The sequence below is a fragment of the Chionomys nivalis genome, chromosome 19, assembly GCF_950005125.1.
Source record: "Chionomys nivalis chromosome 19, mChiNiv1.1, whole genome shotgun sequence".
Classification (NCBI taxonomy): Eukaryota; Metazoa; Chordata; class Mammalia; order Rodentia; family Cricetidae; genus Chionomys; species Chionomys nivalis.
Genome location: NC_080104.1, coordinates 5,481,089 through 5,499,731, shown reverse-complemented (window position 1 = coordinate 5,499,731; position 18,643 = coordinate 5,481,089). Strand labels below are relative to the sequence as shown.

General features: G+C 41.0%; 1 protein-coding gene across 8 annotated transcripts in view; it reads right to left on the bottom strand.

Moving 5' to 3' along the window:
- The window catches only part of Satb1 (SATB homeobox 1), a 91,674-nt gene that overhangs the window by 46,123 nt on the left and 26,908 nt on the right, over nt 1–18,643 (bottom strand). For all 8 annotated transcript variants that reach the window (XM_057751082.1, XM_057751081.1, XM_057751079.1 and 5 more), the window contains exons 4-6: nt 17,884–18,010; nt 17,003–17,126; nt 59–170 (exon numbers count right to left, since the gene is read on the bottom strand). In XM_057751082.1, the coding sequence (XP_057607065.1) occupies nt 59–170; nt 17,003–17,126; nt 17,884–18,010 (363 nt within the window). The remainder of the gene's footprint in view (nt 1–58; nt 171–17,002; nt 17,127–17,883; nt 18,011–18,643) is intronic.

Here is an 18,643-nt window from a genome sequence, read left to right as displayed (position 1 = left end):
GGGCTTTTGCCTTTTCTTTTTCTTTTCTTTTCTTTCTTTTTTTTTTTTTTTTGCTTACCCATCATATCCTTTGTCTTCTTGAAATGTTTGTACCACCTTCCAAATTCTTGACATTTTGCTGCCGAGACATTTGCATAGTACGTGCTGTTCACAATGGAGGAGATCATGCTCTGTGGGGAGAGGGAAGAGCATGTATAACACAGCATGGCACAAGGTGGGTACCACACCCTCAGCTGTGGGAAGTTGTACCTGCTTTCAGTCTTTCTAAACCAACTGGGACCAAAGCTTCAGGTTTTTAGGTTCCATTAAGTACATCATCAAACGCTTATTTAAGTAGCAAGCAGTAGCCTACACACCAGTACTCTTTACCCATCCTTCATCCACACCATCCGTTCCCCAGTCAGATGATGCCAGGACTGAAATTTAGAAAGGTAGGGTATTTTGTAGCGCGGTGACTGAACCTGACATGTTTTGTGAGCCACGGACACCAGTTGGAAGCTGGAAGCTCATCTGAAACATAGGCTGGGGCCTGAGCTCTGACGACCTCAGCAACACCTGCCTCTCACCAACACCCCCAGCACAGTCAGGCACGACCAAGCAGGAGAAATTATTTTTTATTTTCATGTTCACTGTATGGATCTCAGCTGCTGGTGAGCTAACAGTGCTCAGAGGTCACACGTAAGAGGAAAACTATCTCAAGAGCCTTTCTCGGAAGACGAGCATCTTCAGACTTGATTGCTGGCTTTATCTAGTAAAGATTGAGTTGTGAATTTTAAATGACCAGAAAATGTTTAAATATATACATTTCGTGCTAATTAACATTTTAAGAGCCCCATTCACAAAAAGACGAGAGAAAGAAAAAGAAATAAATGTCTCTTTGCCATTTTTCTCTTAAAAAGAAGAAACCTTGAAGAGCTGGGCATGGTGAAGTCTGCCCTTAACCCAGCACTCGGGAGGCGGGGCAGGCAGATCTCTGTGAGTCCTTGCCCAACCTGAACTTGTAAGTTTCAGTCCAGCTCACACCACACAGTGAGACACTGACTCAAACAAAAAGGCACGGACAAGAGTCAGCCTTCTAATAAATAAAAATGGAGACAATGATGTTAATGTGTCACTAAGGTTTAAAATAAAAAAATACACAACCACATTTTCGAAAAAACAAAAGCCTATTTTCCCAGATAATTTTGGTTACCGTAATTGCTGTCACTTAATTCCTGGTTCACCCACAGTTTCTAGTAGCTAAACTAACTCTCTGTTGAGTCTTAGGAGTGAGACTGAAGCACCAAGCCTCCTGGTCCTGAGAGTAGAAACCTAAGAGCTTAAATTTCAGACCTGGTTGGCCTACAGAGAAACAGCTTACAGAAGGCTCCATTGTTGGGAGGCAACGAATAACCAGAAAAGCCAGTTTGGGGACAGTTTTATATCATTATCTTCTCTAAGCTACTTCAAATGTAAAGCTCTTTGGGCTATTATTAACTCTGACATCCATCATCACGTTAACTTTCTGTAATGTGTAAGTTTGGGGGTCCTCTAAAGAAGTGGGAGCAAAGCACAGGCTGGAGTTGCATTATTTATGCAAAATACAGCTGTCTCTCCAATGAGGCACCATGATAGCTTTTTCTCCCCACACTTTCTACTTTATCGTCACTTTTACATTTTATTTCTCTAAAAAGACATTCTTAATGTGCTCGTGAAGCCCTGCCATTAATCCAATAGCTTGCAATTTCACTAAGAGCCTCTTCTAGTCCACAGTGCAAAGACACTTAGCAAGTTGCCAAACCCAGAGCCAGAGGATGACTACCTGACAGTTAGCAATCCACCGGTTTCCATCTCACTTACTCTCCCGTAATAATGGATCAATAATGTTAGAGTCTAATAAAATGACTGAGATCACTGATAGATAACAATGGTTCTGCAGACGGATGTCAGCTCGTGGTCTTCTACTCTGGCCCAACTTCTAAGCAAATACTACTTTTTACCTAGACATTCTGACACTTTCCTATGTTAATAGAGCACAGCACATGGGAGGTCGCATATTTAGAAATAAATATACAGGCTTCCTAAATTCTGTAGAGGTTTTCAATAAGTACCCAGTCCACTTTGTCCCCTTAGTTCTATATATTACATTTGTTTTTTGCTGTACTGGCTGTTATGAAGGACACAAGGAGGGGTCAGACATAGCCTCTGTCTAATAAGTTTGTCGCCTATTAGGAAGTAGGTGATGTACTAGATCGTTTCAATATAATGTGACTGTCTGCAGCAATGGTGGGGGGGAAAGGGAGAATGCATAGTGTGAGGAAATACATTCTGAAATACTTTAATAAAGTTCAAGCTCATATGCAAAAGTGCTATGCAGTTCATTACTATCCATATGTGGAAAATAGAATCCATATGTGCCCCGTCATCAAGGCTTCCACTGCCCCCACTTAGCCCTAATCTCTGGTGTGCGTCCTAGTCCTAAGGTGATTCTACCATTTGGCAGAGGACCCTCTGTTCCCCCTTCACTTCCTTACTCCATCACTGGGCTTTTATTATTGGTAATGCAGATCTGTCAAAGACGCTTTCAGTGGGGCCATTGCGATGACAGAGCAGCAAAGTGCCTGCTGGGTCTGAGACAGTAGAGAACTGACTCCCAGACATTGTCCTGAACTCCTCACACACCCTGATACACAACCATTCGTGTGCGCACACACACACACACACACACAAACACCAAAGAATTAGGATACTTTAAATAACAGATACAATTTTCAAAATGATGTCTCTGTGCAGATGTGGGTGTGTGGACACAAGATTTCCTTCCTAATCTCGCCACCATATTTTCAGAGTCTCTCACTAAATTCAGAGCTCAAGGATTCAGCTGATTAGCTGGCCAGTTAGCCACAGAGGTTCTCCTGTTCCTCCTCTTACTACTGGAATCACAAGCTGCTAGGCCAGGCTCTTTACGTATGTGCTAGGAATCCATGTCAAGTCTTCACGCATGTGCAACATGCACATCACCAACTGAGACACCTATCCCCACAGAAATGGTCCTAGGAAAACTAAAGGATGCACTAATTAAATGTGGTAGCAAGTCAAGGGACAAGGGCAAACAGTTTCTGTTTTTGTTCAACCTCTCAGCTCAGTGAAGCTGGGGTGCATTTCATAGCAAGTATCAGGAAGACAGACTCAACCCTTCACCCTGGACATAGTCCCGCGGCACCTCCATTCTCCCTCAGGCTCTATGGCTCCAAACCTGCCAGGCCTTCCCACCTTCCCTAATCAAAGCAGGCTGGGCCATGGCAACTAGCACTTCCTTCACTGAGCATCTTCTAGACAGGGATGGGAGAAGGCCACTTCTCTGGGTCACGGGAACGTCCTCCTCCTTTTACCCTCCAACATCAAAGGCAACAGCATCATTGCCAAGTGAACTTCCAAAGCCCAGTCGCTCAGCTACAAGTGCTTTTCTTCAATAATTTGCAAGAGATCCCACTCCAGGTTTTTCAAAGCAACCCACAGATGTCTCCAAAGAGGCTGGGGTGGTTGCTGCTCTGCTCCCTTGGTATGTACTTATATGAGCACTTTCAAATACACAATTTCTGTGGCAAGTTTTCTAGTCAGTCAGTGGCCAATAGTGTAAAAACATCAACATTCGGGGAGTCAATTAATCCAACTGACTAAATTCTGATGCTAGAAATTCTGAGTTCAAATGTTGCTGCAGGGCACACCAACCAAAACACAGGCCGAGGATCCCAGTGTGGGGAGATACAATTTAAAAGTTGGCAGAAATTGGCTGTGGGTCTCCTAACCCCTGTGTGACACGATATTCTCATCCTAGGAGCCAAGTTGTAAGCTTTCCTAAGATCCACAGAGCACATGTCTACTCCCTACGAGGAGCTTGGCTCTTTCCGAGTCTGCTAAAGTTCCGATCTGTAAGGATGCCATCTTCCCAGAAACCCCAGCCCTCTAGAAGGATACCATCTGCCACGGGCTGAGCCTCCTTTTCAGCCAAATACATTATTTATAACCTTTCTAATTGTGAAAAGGTAAGGGTGGAATTTTTCTAAAGCCTGACTTACATATTGTTGGAACATTCTGAACCTTTGCTCGAAAATCTGCAGGTCTCTCAATGTGAAAAACAGAAAAACACAAGGAACCGGTTGAAGTTACATAATTTTCCCAAATGTTATCTTCCAAACCCCTGCTAGGGAGTCACACACACTGCGGTGTGTATCTATAGTGCACTGGAAAATGAGGGAAGGTGGCCTGATTGTTCCGCTTGGCCATCTTAGTGGCCAAGGGGACTTGTTTGGGAGAAGGGCAGCCTTCTCAAGGACAAGATTATCAACCGGGAAGGGGCTGCAATCTGATTACCCTTAAAACTGCTTTGTTGTGCCTTTAACAACCTCCCTCAAAGAAAAAAAACACCCCAAAACAATGCTAATCAGGTTATTCAATCATTTAAACCAAAACTGTTCATGCTTTTCTGCCAAATCAACCAACCACAGCAAAATCTGTTATCTCTGATTGCTCAGCTTCCAGTCAAAAAAACCAGTTAACCCCCACTATTCCAAAAGTTTTCCAAAATACCTAGAAACAGGGCAAGCTGGGGAAAGGAAGGAGAAGGCCAGGCCTGTTTTGCAGGGGTAGGCAGCTGCTCGGCATTTGCATGAGACAAAGCTCTTGGGAGCCAGGCAGCTAGCAGCTCCCTGGTGCTTCTGAGGTCCCCAAGATGGCCTTGTGCTTCTGCAGGTCTCCTGGCTTTTTAAACAGGACTACTGATGTCAGGATCCTAACTTGCTTGGGACTTGGGTCTAGGCTAAATGAGATGGGAAGAGACAGATGCAGCTTCTACAAAATGGTGGCTCACCCATGTTGAAAGCTTGCCGGTTCCTTCAGCAGACAGGGCAAGGGCTAGCACATCTTATTTACACAATTATCTAAATACGATTAAACAGCTGATGGACAAATATTAAACTGGAAAATGTATAGTCATTTCAGCTTAATGTAATCCTCTTTCTGTAAACACCCAAGATGATTTTTTTTTCCAACCAGAACAGTCCTGACATCTCATAAGCCTAAGGGTGAATAGCAAGAGATTGTTTTTGATAGTTATAAATATTCAAAAGACATGCAGACCATCTGCTTTCATAATACAGGTAAAGCGAGACTGAAATGGTGGCTGCTGTATAAAAATGATTCTTTTAACAAAGTCTTCCTCTCCTCGAAACTATAAAGACAGATGTCAAAAACTGTTTACACAGAGCAATCAGGAGCGTGTAAAATGTAATATTCCTTTTACACACAGTGCTTGCTAAAGAGGTTTTTTTTTTCTTTTTCTTCCCATCTGTGTGTTGCAACACATTTCTACAAGTTAAAAACATTTTTTTTTTCAAACAGAGATCTCATGAATACCCAAAAACATGCGATCTGGTTTCTGAATGCTAATTAATTTCAGCTAAGGAATGGAGTATCTTTCCCTGTGGGAAGGAATTTAGGTTTTGAAGAGGAGATCTCCACAGGTTTGATCCTGTGAGGTCAATCTCATGGTTTTCCATCACCTAGAATGTATTTATTTGTTCTACCCATGCTTGAAATGAAAACACATCATGGCTAATGTCTTTGGCATAAAGTTGAAAATAACTGTTATCTGAAAGAAATACCTACACATGGAAAATATACAAAAACAAGAACAAAAAAAAATGAACTTTAACTCTTGTCCAGTCTGAATGCTGTGGGAAACTCACGCGTTATTTCCAGTGCTAGAACACTAATCTTGACAGAACTTTTTTATTTGTTTACATTAAGGGCAAGGAGGTATTAAACACAACTTTTTTTTTTAATCTATCACATTAACAGCAAGAAGGAATTAAACACTTTTTGTAATTTTCAATGAAATGAACATTTTCCCAAACAATACACTGAACTAACCGCTAGCTCATTACTATTTCCTGTTTTTTTTCTTTTCTTTTCTTTTTCTTTCTTTCTTTTTTTTTTTTTTTTTTTTTTTGAGAAGCACAATTTCTCAAGAATGTGTCCCTCCTCCTAAAGCAACACCTGACTACCTATGGATGAATTTTCCTAACAGTTCTTTACATATCTATGAAAAATCCAAAAGTCAGACTTGAACACAGTTGAATCAGCTCCATATACAAATCCTGCTGTGAAAGAGCCTCTCTGTTAATGGAGTCTTGTTTGAATCCCCAGCCTATAAAACACCACATACAGGGTCTTTCCTTTGTAAGGCACATCCTATGGGATGGTAGCAGGGCCTGATCATGCTGGAAGTGAGGCGCAAGGACCCATCTGGTGTTTGAGGGTGGAAAGGACGGAAATGGGTTCCCATTTATGACAGTGAGTGACAGGATCACGGAGTGCATGCCTTTAGCTGATGCCCCCCAATTCTTCCCTCTGGAGACTCTACCACCCTCTAAGCTATTCTCTTGGGGGACACTACCAGAGCACAACCGAAACCTCGATTTGTCACGATAAGATGGGTCGCTTGTAAATTTCTCTTAAGCTCTAGGTTGTCCAAGTTTAGGGGAGCTCTTGCCATTCTTGATCATTTCTGGTGCCTGGAAATGGAGTTTTCTTCCAAAGAAGTCAGGACACATCACCAAAAATGAAAAGCCGTTACAAAGTTCTAAAGGAATACCAAAGAAGTGAAAGGAAACATACCCATCTCTACTCTCATTTCCCCCAAATGTATTTTCTAAAGGTGAAAACGTCATCATTTTGCAAAACGCAGATATCTTAATTACCGAACAGCACAAGTCTAATTAAAGTAATTTTATACAAACTCTAGATAATACATTTGACCAAATTCTCCATGCCATCCTCATTTCTTCTACAATAAAACCTCAAACCCCTTGCATAAATATGCAAAGAGCTTAAATTTCAAAGTATTTGCCAAAAGTATATTATTAGTATTAGTAGTAAAAGTATATAATATTTCAACAGGAGTGTACATAATATAGAAACTGAAAGGTAACCATCACTGCTCCAACCAGTGTTGAGAATCCGTGAGGGGATTGTCTTTCCAGAGACACCAGGGGAAAATCAATTGTGCAATGCACACATCACTCTCAGGCACACCCTGCACACACATCTCTACCTAGAGCTGTGTTTACAGGAAGCTTACAGCCACTTAACATCTTGCTTGTGATATAATTATTAAAAATATAAATGTCATTGGGTTAAGTATCATATTAACCTAAGTAGACTTTACATGAGCACTTCCTTTAGATATGCCTGCATCTGGGTAAATCTGATTTAGATAAACCTGAAACTCTGCTCATTTAAACACTGGAGGGATGTTTGATTATTCCTTCTCTGATGCCCTGTGTGAATGTATGAGTGGCTCGTCTTTATAGAAGAAACAATTTCTACTACCTGAACTTAGAAAAATCATCGGACTCATTATTAGCTCCTTGGGTCTGACATGGAGCATTTTCAAAACATTGTAAAGCACGAAGTAAAAACAGAAACTCCAGGCTTTTGAATAACTCCCCTTTCCCAGCAGAAGGACTTGTGCTAGGCTCTGAAACTGTCCACAAGAAGCTCAACTCTCTCTCTGCATTCTTTTGTCATAGGAACACTGTTAGATTTGAAACCACATTGCTTAAACACTGAGTGTATGTATATGGGGGGGAGGGGGCAGGACCTCAGTAAACCTTTGAGCAAACCCTTCTTGTTCCCTGACAAAGATCTGACTTCCAGTCTGCTTGAGCTCCACTATGGGGTCTACATTCCGCATTCTCGTATGACTGTTATCTCACAGGAAACTAAAAGAGGAAGCTTGCCCTTGATGCCCATGTTATGCTTAACACTCTTAGCTCTCAGACAAGAATTCCCACAACTACTACGTAAATGTAAACCACTGTTACCTCTGGATTAAACATAAAAAAGAGAATAGCACTGATCTGGCTTGATCTCTATCAATGTTAGAAAAACCCTTTGTTTAGGATCAGGGCCGTTGGTCATAACCTCATAGTGAAATGACCCAATGACATTGGGATGGACTGCATGACAGACATTTGCAGTCCCAAGTGCAGGTGACTCCAGACCTTCACACAGCCAAATGTAGATGAGACATGTAGAGTTCTAAATGACATCTGCCATGCCAGGCCCTGGCTTTAGAGCAGCCACGGAGGAGGGAGGTGAGGCCTTTAAGTTGGCAGCATCAGCATCTGTCCGTAAATCACTGGGCTGTTATTAAAACCCATCCCACCCCCTCATCTTTCCTTCAAGAAAATGGACAAATGGAAGTAACAGTTAAAAGAAAAGGAAAATGTGGGTCATGAATAGGGCACAGTTGAAACTACCCTGAAAAAGCTAACGTGCATGTAATAATGCTAGAAATCTGTCAACGAAGCTTGTGCTTCACTGTGATATACGGTTAGCTCATTTTTAGCAGTCTTCATACTGCTGAGCCTTTGGACTCCCAAGACTACCGTTCTGCTTAAAATCAGGTAAGTGCTGCAACCTCTGCAGAACAGAAATACCAGATAACCCGCAATGCAATAAGCTCTCCTAAGCAAAGCTCAGGAGTCATTTGCTCTTGGTTAGGTAAACTTCACAGGTAGAGCTAAGTATAATCGGGAAACAATTTGCGAAGTAAGATACTGCAGACAAGAATGTCTAAAAGCTCTTCCAATACAACTGCTAATATCACCCATAAATAAATGTACAGCCATCAGACAATGATGTCTTAGTGCAGCAGAAATGCCTGAATTCTTGCGATGTGCCAGGATCTGTGCTTGCTGGAATGGGTAAAGACCCTGGGGCCTGTGCAATACTCAGCAGGGAAGGCTCGCTGACAACCTGAGCCCAACCCAGAATCCATGAGGTGGGAAATGAGAACTAACTTCAGGGAGTTGTTTTCTGACCTCCACATAAATACAATGGCATGATCCTGCCTCAAAAAAAAAAAAAAAAAAAAAAAAACCCAAAACCCAGCTTTGGTCTATTGACAGTCAATTTCAGTCAAGTCTTCTCAGGAGAGCCTGAAGTGCTGGAGAAGAGGGTGAAGTCGTTAACGGGGTAACATCCTCTTTGACACTGTTGTCTAAGGTATCAAATCTATTTAATTTGCAAATAGACGTAAATCAATAACAGATTTAAAGATTGAAGAACACAGTTTCTATCCCCCCCCTTACTTTCATTAAAAATGTCATAATTTTATAATGATTTTAAAGGTGATGCTAAAAGTATTTGTTAACGTTTTGAATGAATTATATTTATGATCCTTTACTTTTCCACAAAAGAAAAGTTTTTGGTTGTTTAAATTTTTTTTTTTTTTTGAGACAGTTTCTCTGTAGCTTTGGACCCTGTCCTGGAACTCACTCTGTAGACCAGGCTGGCCTTGAACTCACAGAGATCCTTCTGTCTCTGCCTCCAGAGTGCTGGCATTAAAAGCATGTGCCACTACTGCCTAGATTGTTTTGCTTTGTTTTTGACAGAGTTTCTTTGTGGAGCCATGGCCATCACAGCATTCTGCCCATATCTGCCGCCAGATCGCAGGGATGAAAGGTGTTATTCTTAAACCATGTGGCACACAGAAATGTTACTTTAAGCCACTCATGCCATTTGGACAAACAACTCAACTTATTGTCCACTTCTGAACTGAGAATTAACCACTGCCCGGGGTTTTAGGGTGCTAACGCTCACAGCAATGATACCATCCCCTCCCTCTTCTCCAGAGGAAATCGGAGCATGGAAGTCAGTTGCTCCCGTTTCTTGGCAGTCATGATGCTTGTGCTCGTTCACTACACTGATGGAGGAAAGGGTTTTCTGAAACTCGCTCTGTAGACCAGGCTGGCCCTGAACTCAGAGACCCGCCTGCCTCTGCTTCCCCAGTGCTGGAACTAAGTGTGCCCAACATCCAGCCCAGAGATGTAAAAAGACAGAAGAAAGTGACTGAGGAAGCCCTGCTCTGAAACCAGCCAGCAGTAGCCTGGGCATGAATACACAGGCAGTTCCTGTTGGGACAGTCAGTCCGGCCCCACATCTTTGATATTTTTAGAGCAAACACGAGATGATGGGACACACGTGGAACAGCCACAGGTGCCTAAAAGTGAGAGGCCATGTCGTATTTCACAGATAAGAATGAGATCTCAACCAGTAGTGGCAATTAAGGCTGCAATTACTTACCATCTAAGGTATCATCTGGTTTGCATCTTTAACGCCTGGGAGTAAGCTAATAAATTAGATTAGCATTTCTATGAAAATTACTACAATATGAAAGAACATTTTCTAATGAAAATGATGACTAAAGAGAACAAAGTATTAGAGTGAGAATGAAGAGAAAGAAAAAGACGGTAGAAAGCGCTCCTCTGCTACAAGAGAGAAAAAGACAATGGAAAGCGATCCTCCGCTACAAGGGAGAGCTCTACAGCCTCATGCACAGGCAATGATGGCGTGGACACCACAAAACAACACTGCATATTAGATCACAGTCTCTTTTTCTTTTTTTTTTTCTTTTTTTCTTGAGACAGGGTTTTCTGGAACTCTCTCTGTAGACCCGCCTGCCTCTGTTTCCCCAGTGCTGGGACTAAAGGTGTGCCCACCATCCAGCCCACAGTCCCTTACATTTCTGTAGCACCCTTCATGCACACATCCCAGGGTGTTTACAATCGTTATGAGTTAAAATTAAAACCAAAGCACATACAATTCCTAATAGAACTGTTTTAAAACTGTTAAAGAGAACAAATAACTTTTAAGTCTAAATTTAAAGTCCCAGCAGCCAGTGTGTTCCTTGTCTCAATTGGCAGCGAGCTGCAGAGCCAGGCTGCTGCTCCTGTTATGTTAAAGGCTTGCTTGTTTCTTTATACTCAGAGTATGTTATAATAAGGCGGTTTCCCAGGAAAGAGGCAGAAACCAGTTTGTGTATCTGTTTGATTATTCTGAACCAAAGGAGTTTGTTAGGGGTCCAAATCTGGCACTGAACTAAAGTGCATTTAACAAGCAAATCCGGATAAAGACCAACTTGAAATCTCAGTACCGAGAGGGAAAATGCTCAAGAACTGGCTCAAACTAGTACTGTTTAACAAGTAAATTAGCTTGATTAGCCCGATCTGGTTGTCAGTCTTTTCTTTTAACAATTAGAAAGTAGTGTTTAATAGCCATTCCTTCAGACTGAGTCTTTTCTTAAGCCTTCCAAAGCTTAAGAAGGCAAGGAGCCATGCTCTCACGATGTGGTTTTTCTCCTGTGTTAGTGATTCTGAGGTCAAAGGCAACCTATTCATAGGTTAAAAAAAAAAAAAATCTGTTAGGTGAAATGAAATATCTACACATTATTACACACATGAAATTGGCATGGCTTGAATTCTTCATACGTCAATGTTGTGAAGAAGGAGCCAATGAGATATTTGAGATCAATTCTTTTACGTTAGGCCGTTGCTTTGTTAAGGTTAGCTTTTAGGATTAATAGATTTGAAGGTTGGAGAAAACTAACCAAGCTACTATAAAATTCTACCTATCTAAATCATCTAAGAATGAGCCTCATTAAAAACTTGCAATTTGGGGTATGTTTTCTTGTAGTTTAGACATACTGCAATATTGCTAAATGGAAAAAGTGATACCCTGACTGGTTTAAATGGACAAAAAGTTAAATTATGAAAATTGTGCCAATTCACATAACTACCTACAGAGAGCTAACTTGTCAATTACATAATGCAGCCCACCACTGACAATGGTGGTTACCAATTAACAATCAAACAACAGCTTATTAGTAGTTCAGCATCTGGCAAAGCAAACACTAATAGCAAATATTAATAGGCAGATTCCCCTCTGAGTTCGAGGCCAGCGTGGTCTCATAGTGAGTGAGTGTCAGGATGACATAGGGAAACCCTGTTTCCAAAAAATAAAAATAAATAAACAAACAAACAAACAAATGGCAGATTCCAAGGTTACTAGGATTGAGAGAACCTTTGGAACTCTAAAAAGAAGAGAAAGTCGTCCAGGGAGCTGCCCTCACAGGAGCATGGTGCTCAGCCACAGATGTAGCTGCAACCTCTGCAGCAGGAGGGGTAAGGACATCAAGCAGAAAACTGTTATTCTTCAGGGTAACTGCCCGTACATTCTTGTCCATCATGGAGGCCCACCTGGTGACAAAAGGCCTGCACTCTGAAACAAATCTGAGCAGCATAACTGCCAACTAGACCCAACAAAAATGCTAACCTTTAACCGTGGGCTTAATCAAAAGGCCATCATAGGTTCAACCACACATACTGACCCTGCAGATGTGAAGAGCTGAAGGGCCGTGGCCAGAGCTGAAGACTGTATACTCAGAATTCTGGATCCTCCCAGACACAGTCTTATCCAGCAGATACCCCCGCCCCCACCCCTTACGACTTAAACTACTCCCCATGCCCTGAAACAGTCAACACACAAAAACCCATGTGGGAGAAGATTCTCCCCCGCTGGAATAAAGGCAGCGGATCCCTTCAAGTCCATACCAGAACTCCAAGAAAGAAAGTGTGTTGTGAACACCTGGAACTACCTTTATCTGTGTATGTGATCAAAAAGATCCTAGGTTTACCTCCTGGGCTCTGATTTGGAAATTATTGTTGCCATGGGCACCCATCCAAACAGTCTGTGCCCGAGGTTCCTCATCTAAACATGGGCCTAGAATTCTCTACTACTGAGAGAAAGAGCGACACTAGGTACATCAAAAGCACCACAGAGTTAACTATACATGACTTTTTCAGCTACTTAGAAGGATGCCTGATACACCGGCAGCCTGTCAATATGTTTTAAAAGTTTAATATATATTTTGGAATGAACAAATGTATTAATATGTGAATACATTTCATAATGTTATGTGAAATGTGATATATGAATACTGATGATATCCTCAGGAAATATGACTATTAATATTTTAAAAGTTAAGAAAGATGTCATTTTAGTTCATATAAATACAAAAAACAAAGTACAGGGTTTTTATTTTGTTTTTAGAAAAACACGCTGTATTCACACATTAGATCTGAACACTAGATTCAGTGTTACCTACTGATGGAAGACCAAGTGAGTTGTTTATCAAAGGCCTGTGGAGATTTTCACCAGCCTGCTCACAGGCTATCTGTCATGAGGAAAAGACAGCATTTTACTATCCATTTTGCAAGCAACTAATAATAATAATAATAATAATAATAATTTTAAAATCCAAGATATCTTGATATCTTGCAGTCAGGAGGAGAGCTGGGAAACTGTTTCTGTCGTGTGGTTTACTAGACGGGGTATTCAAGCCTGTTTCTGTGACTTTGGATACTGAAAATAAAAATGGCAATTCTCATTCACTTTACAAGGACATGGCTAGGAGTTATCTTTTCTCCAGGTAAAAATGAAACAGAAAGCAAACCCAAGGCCTGAAATACTGGGATGTGTGCAGATGTGACACAGGAGGAGAGGCTTAAACACTTCACAAAGCAGACCAAGATAAAACCAGGGCCATCTGACCTCAGCATCTCTAGAAAGAAACATTAATTAGGCAGAAATAAGAATTGACTTTTTACTTATGGTACCTTTAACAAAATAATTTGTTCTTGTAGCAATGTATATATTCATCTAATGTTTGATTGGATTCAGTATCTAAAACTCTAGGGAAAACAAGCAACCAATTTAATGTTTTATTGTAAATCAAAATATTTACTTTTATAACTCCCAATTTACATCCTAAATCCATACCCTCGAAAGTTTCATGACAACAGGCTTTTCTGTTCCAGAATCAGACTGTTTTCTTCTATGTAGTTGCCATTCAGAATGCAACAGCCGACCTATCTAACCACAGCCACTGAAAAACGCAAAGGCAACAACAAAGCATCCAATCTCAGATCTATAATGAGCTAAGCATTTTTAACATCCTAGAACATTTTACAAAAATAAACAAGCACGTGATACACAGAACTTAATAAACACATGTCACTCTGCTTTGGCAGATTTCTGGTAGGAAAGTACTAACAGACAGAAAGGCATGAGCTGTAAATCAAGCCACATACCACTTACGGAATCCCTCCGCAGCTGGAGAAACCCTTAGAAATATTAGCAGAGTAAACACTGTTGTATCAAAACCTAAGCACCCATTGTAAAAACCATCACCTATTTTTAAACGTAGCATTAGGCAAGGACACGGATAGAGCAAATGAGGACTCAGATCAGTCACTAACCAGCACCTCGAGTTTACTCTATAGGAGCACCAGCTCCCACACTGTCAATGGAGAAGCCAAGGGTTCTAAGAAGCCAGGATCAACTGGATATTTGCTTAGCTTCCAGTATCAGCCGATCCTCCTGGGAGTGCCTGAGTCGGGGCTTGCTCCCCAGGCAAGTTCTAGTAAGACCTAATCCTGATCCCTCCCACCCCCTCTCTTCCAGCAAGAGATTTTCAACCTAACATGTTATTTACGGATCCTGTAGCCATTCTTGTTACTGGAATATTTTAACATATTAAAACAAAACCCTTCACTATTTAACAAAACTTTTTAACATATTTAACAAAACCCTTAAAGTCAATAGCAACATATTCCTATTAAATAATGCGCTAAATGTTCTCATGAAAATGAATCAGAAATTGCATGGACAGCAGGGTGACAGCACCTCTGGGCATCAGGTTGCTTTTTGTACATGAACAGTATTTATTTGCTAGGCATTTTTCAACACAGTATTTCTATCACCAATCTCAAATACAAAAGAAGAGCAGTTTTGACAAGCTCAGTATATATTCTGGGTGTAGGTGTTAGGAAGTCTTTATCACTCATCTTTCCTACCTTCACCATGAAACCAAAAGGGAAGGAGCTACTCGTGCAAACATTCTGGGTACAGAATCATGGGCTCACGCTGGAGAGACCGAAGACGATGTTGCAGTGTAGTAAAAACTTCATTTGGAGTTCAGTCTTTTCAAACACTAATTTTCAGTATCTGTTACTTCTGCTAACATGTGCACGATTACTTCCAAAGATATTTTTAGAAAAGGAAGATTGCCACTATAGCTTAGGTTGCAATTTCAGCCGAGGTCAGTCACTTAGCTATGGTGATGGGATCCTCTTCTGAAGACCTCGCTAGAGAAATTCACCAGTATGGCGCACACCTTTCATCCCAGAACTCAGAAGGCAGAGACAGGCAGATCTCTGTGAGTTCAAGGGTAGCCTAGTCTACAGGAGTTGCAGGGTGGCCAGGGCTACATACAGACACCCTGTCTCAAAAAAACAAAATAAATAAATAAGAAAGAAAAGAAAAAGAGAGAGAGAGAGAGAGAGAGAGAGAGAGAGAGAAAAGCAATCCACCAGTATACAGCTTCAAGACTAAGCCTTGGATTTCCTTTTATCATTCTGCTTACTGTGATAACTGCCTATGCTCAATTCATTTCTCATAGTGGCATTAAGCAAATCCATAATTCATGTATAAGGTACAAGAGGCAGAGTTCAGTGGCTAAATGTGACCGTACACTAAATACTTGCACCAGATTCTCATCCCCAGCTCATAGAGACCTTTAGTCTTTTCTTGAGCTGACTTCCCAAATCAGAGGGACACTGGGTCACAGGCAGATACAGGATACTGCTACATGGGGTATTCAGAAATCTGAGCAAAAACAACAACAACAACAACAACAAAATGATTCATTCTAGGTCACTCTTACAATTTTCAAACACTAAGAACCAAGCAGTACGTCCTCTGGATTGTCTTCACAGCCCAGTCCCAGAAGTCAGTCGCTCTGCTTCCTTATGCCACCAGGCTGACTTAACTGCTGCAAATTCACTTAGAGCACTTTTAGTTTCTGGTAATAATTCCGCATCCTCTCTATCTCATGGATGAGAACAAAGAGACAGATAGTTGCTGATGGGATGAATGAACTGATTTTTTAAAAGGTTTGCTCTCAAATACAAGAAAACAAACATTTAATAAGAGAACAGGTGATCTGTGGCTACAGCTTAATCTAGAATTGCTCCTTTCCTAAACTGCTAACATGAAGGCAGAGTTGGAGGCCTCTAATGGAGCAGGGCTGAATGCATGGGCTTCCCCTGAAGGTACCCAGGAATCCTCAGGCACCCTACACTACAAACACCTACTACATACTCAGTGTCATAAAAAACAAGCTGAGACCAGCTTCACTCCAGAAACGTTCACGAGAGCAACACAAGTTCAGATGATTGGCAGACTAATATCCATAATTACATCTTCAACTAGAATTAAAAGAAACTTTAAGCAAGCACCCCAACTAATACTAAGGCATAGGACGACCTTAACAATGTGAGGGTGCTGCACCCCACTCTGTGGTGACATAAGCCAAGTCTGAGCACAAAAGATGTTGGGTTTCAAATTTGGCAAGCCTAGAGTCTTAGTTGTCTTCTACCAAAATCCAGGCCAGAAAATGAAATGCAACAATAATAAATCTGTCTCATTTCAAAATTCCCTAATGGTAAAACAAGCATCTCAAGAAAAAAGGATGTCCATTTTTAAAAAGTGAACTAATTCTTCAAAATTGGTTATAAACTCCCAATGGGCAATAACTATGAACCTTTTGTTCCAGGCAAGAAATTTCTTATATTTATAATTAACATACATACATAATTTACAATTATTTCAGCAAACACTTTCCCATTTTATAATCGAGCGAACACCATGATTTTATGTATCCAGCATGCTGAAGTTATGCACAGTAACACTGATACTATCGTCCATGAGCCAAAGCTGAGGAGGTCTTAGCGAGGGTTCGGAGTACTCAGCAGTGGAACTAAGAATGAGCTGGCAGAGTCATGTCTTCTGCAGGACTGGTTTGTTGTTTTCTTTGTTTTGTTTTGTTTTGTTTTTTTTGACACAACCTCCACCCCCAGCCCCAAGGACAAAGGGCATTAAAAACTCTGTTCAGAATGAATAAGGCAGGTTTGCAAAGGTTACCAGTGGTCAAATCACTAAGCACTGTTAGCAAATTCTTGCTTCAGATACCAGTTGCTTGAAACCAGGGATCCCATCAGCCCTCGAGTGGTAGCTGCCCACGATGTCTTATTATCATGACACGCTATGTGAGTACCTGTGAAAGGGGGCACTCCTTGGCCAGCGAACTCTGATTCATATCTTTCAGTAAGTCCTTCAGAGCATTCCTTACTGTGGTGTGCGACCATTGTTCGGGAGGCAAGTCTTCTAGTTTGGGGCAACTATTTGAGACATAGATTAGAAAGGGGATTATTACAGGATTGCATCCCGCTGCAGAACATTCCTTTAAGACAGACAGATTTCATTTTGCGAATCAAACAGATGCATCTGGAGATTGCTCTCGGTCTCCTGATTGTTCCGATTAGTTAATTACTTTATACAACACATCTGCTGTATCGATGCATGAATTATACATCAGCTGCCTGTGGTGGCTATTTTTTCATGTTACTTCTACCTTCCTGCTCTGATGCGCTTGGGAAGACAATTTAAGGTGTACTGCTTTCTCGCGAGCCACCAGGAAAAGCATTAATGTATTAACTGATTTCCTCCCACTACTCTGTTCACACGAATTAAAATGGCAAAAATACAGATATAAGTAAATAAGATCATGGCAAAGCGAATAAGGCATTCTTTCACAAAATGTACACAGATGGCACTGTTCATGATATGCAAAAATATTTTTTTCTTAAGTAAACTTTATGTAAAATGCCTTCTTGTAATGCATCATTTAATTGACTAAAAGTAAAAAGTCTTATCTTTTGAACGCATGCAAAAAATGCAGAAATTTCAAGAGAGGGAGATGATTTCAGAGTCATACATTGAAGCTGGAGAAAATAACAGAAGGGGTAAAGTTACCAAATTAATCTGGATTAGCATGTCTCAAACCCCCGAGTAAACAGAAACTGCGAGCTGGCTAGAGAAGCTTTATGTCCACACAGGCAGGCGGAGAATTTCCCTTGGAACCACTGCTGGACTCACCTGTGTAACTGGATTTTGAGTGTGACCACATGATACACATCTTGAAGCATATCCGCTACCGTAGCGTCAGGGGCATCTGTCACATATGACAGTGGAACTGGGTTCCACTTCCCAACCTGGATGAGCCCTAGTCCAGATAAAGAGAGGACATGCTTAGTGCTGGCTCTGAGACCCAGAGAAAGGTTGCTGTGCTCTTCTGCACTGCCACCCCCACAAGCAATATTGTTATTTCTGTTTGAATGATTCCCTTTCCCTCAAAGAGGCAGGTCAATGAAGACATCCGCAGCATAGCTTTCCAAATTGTGAAATTATGTAAATGACTATAGGGTTGTTTATTATTTTGGAAATAAATACCCATCAGTTAAACCTATGCATCGGGCCACACTGTCCTAACTTACAGGAAGTTCTAATAAGACATAGCTGAACCGGTTTTAAATGGCTTTATGATTTAGATAAGATTCCCTATTGCAGTGGGAATCAACATTGAAAAATACTTTACAGCCCATAAAACCATCAGAAACAGAATAAAAGAAACAGAACTAGATATTCAGTCATAAATGCAAATTGACTCTCAACAGTCCATCTGCTCAAATACGCTCCTCACTTCCTTGTGGGTCCTCAGTGGAGCAGATTATTAAGGTCAATAAGCATACTAATGATTCAGCTGAAGTAATTTAAAAAAAAAATTTACCTCGACATTCCACATGAGCAAAATGTGTGTTAACTAAACCAAACTGAATTAAGCTAATTTTTAAAGCCA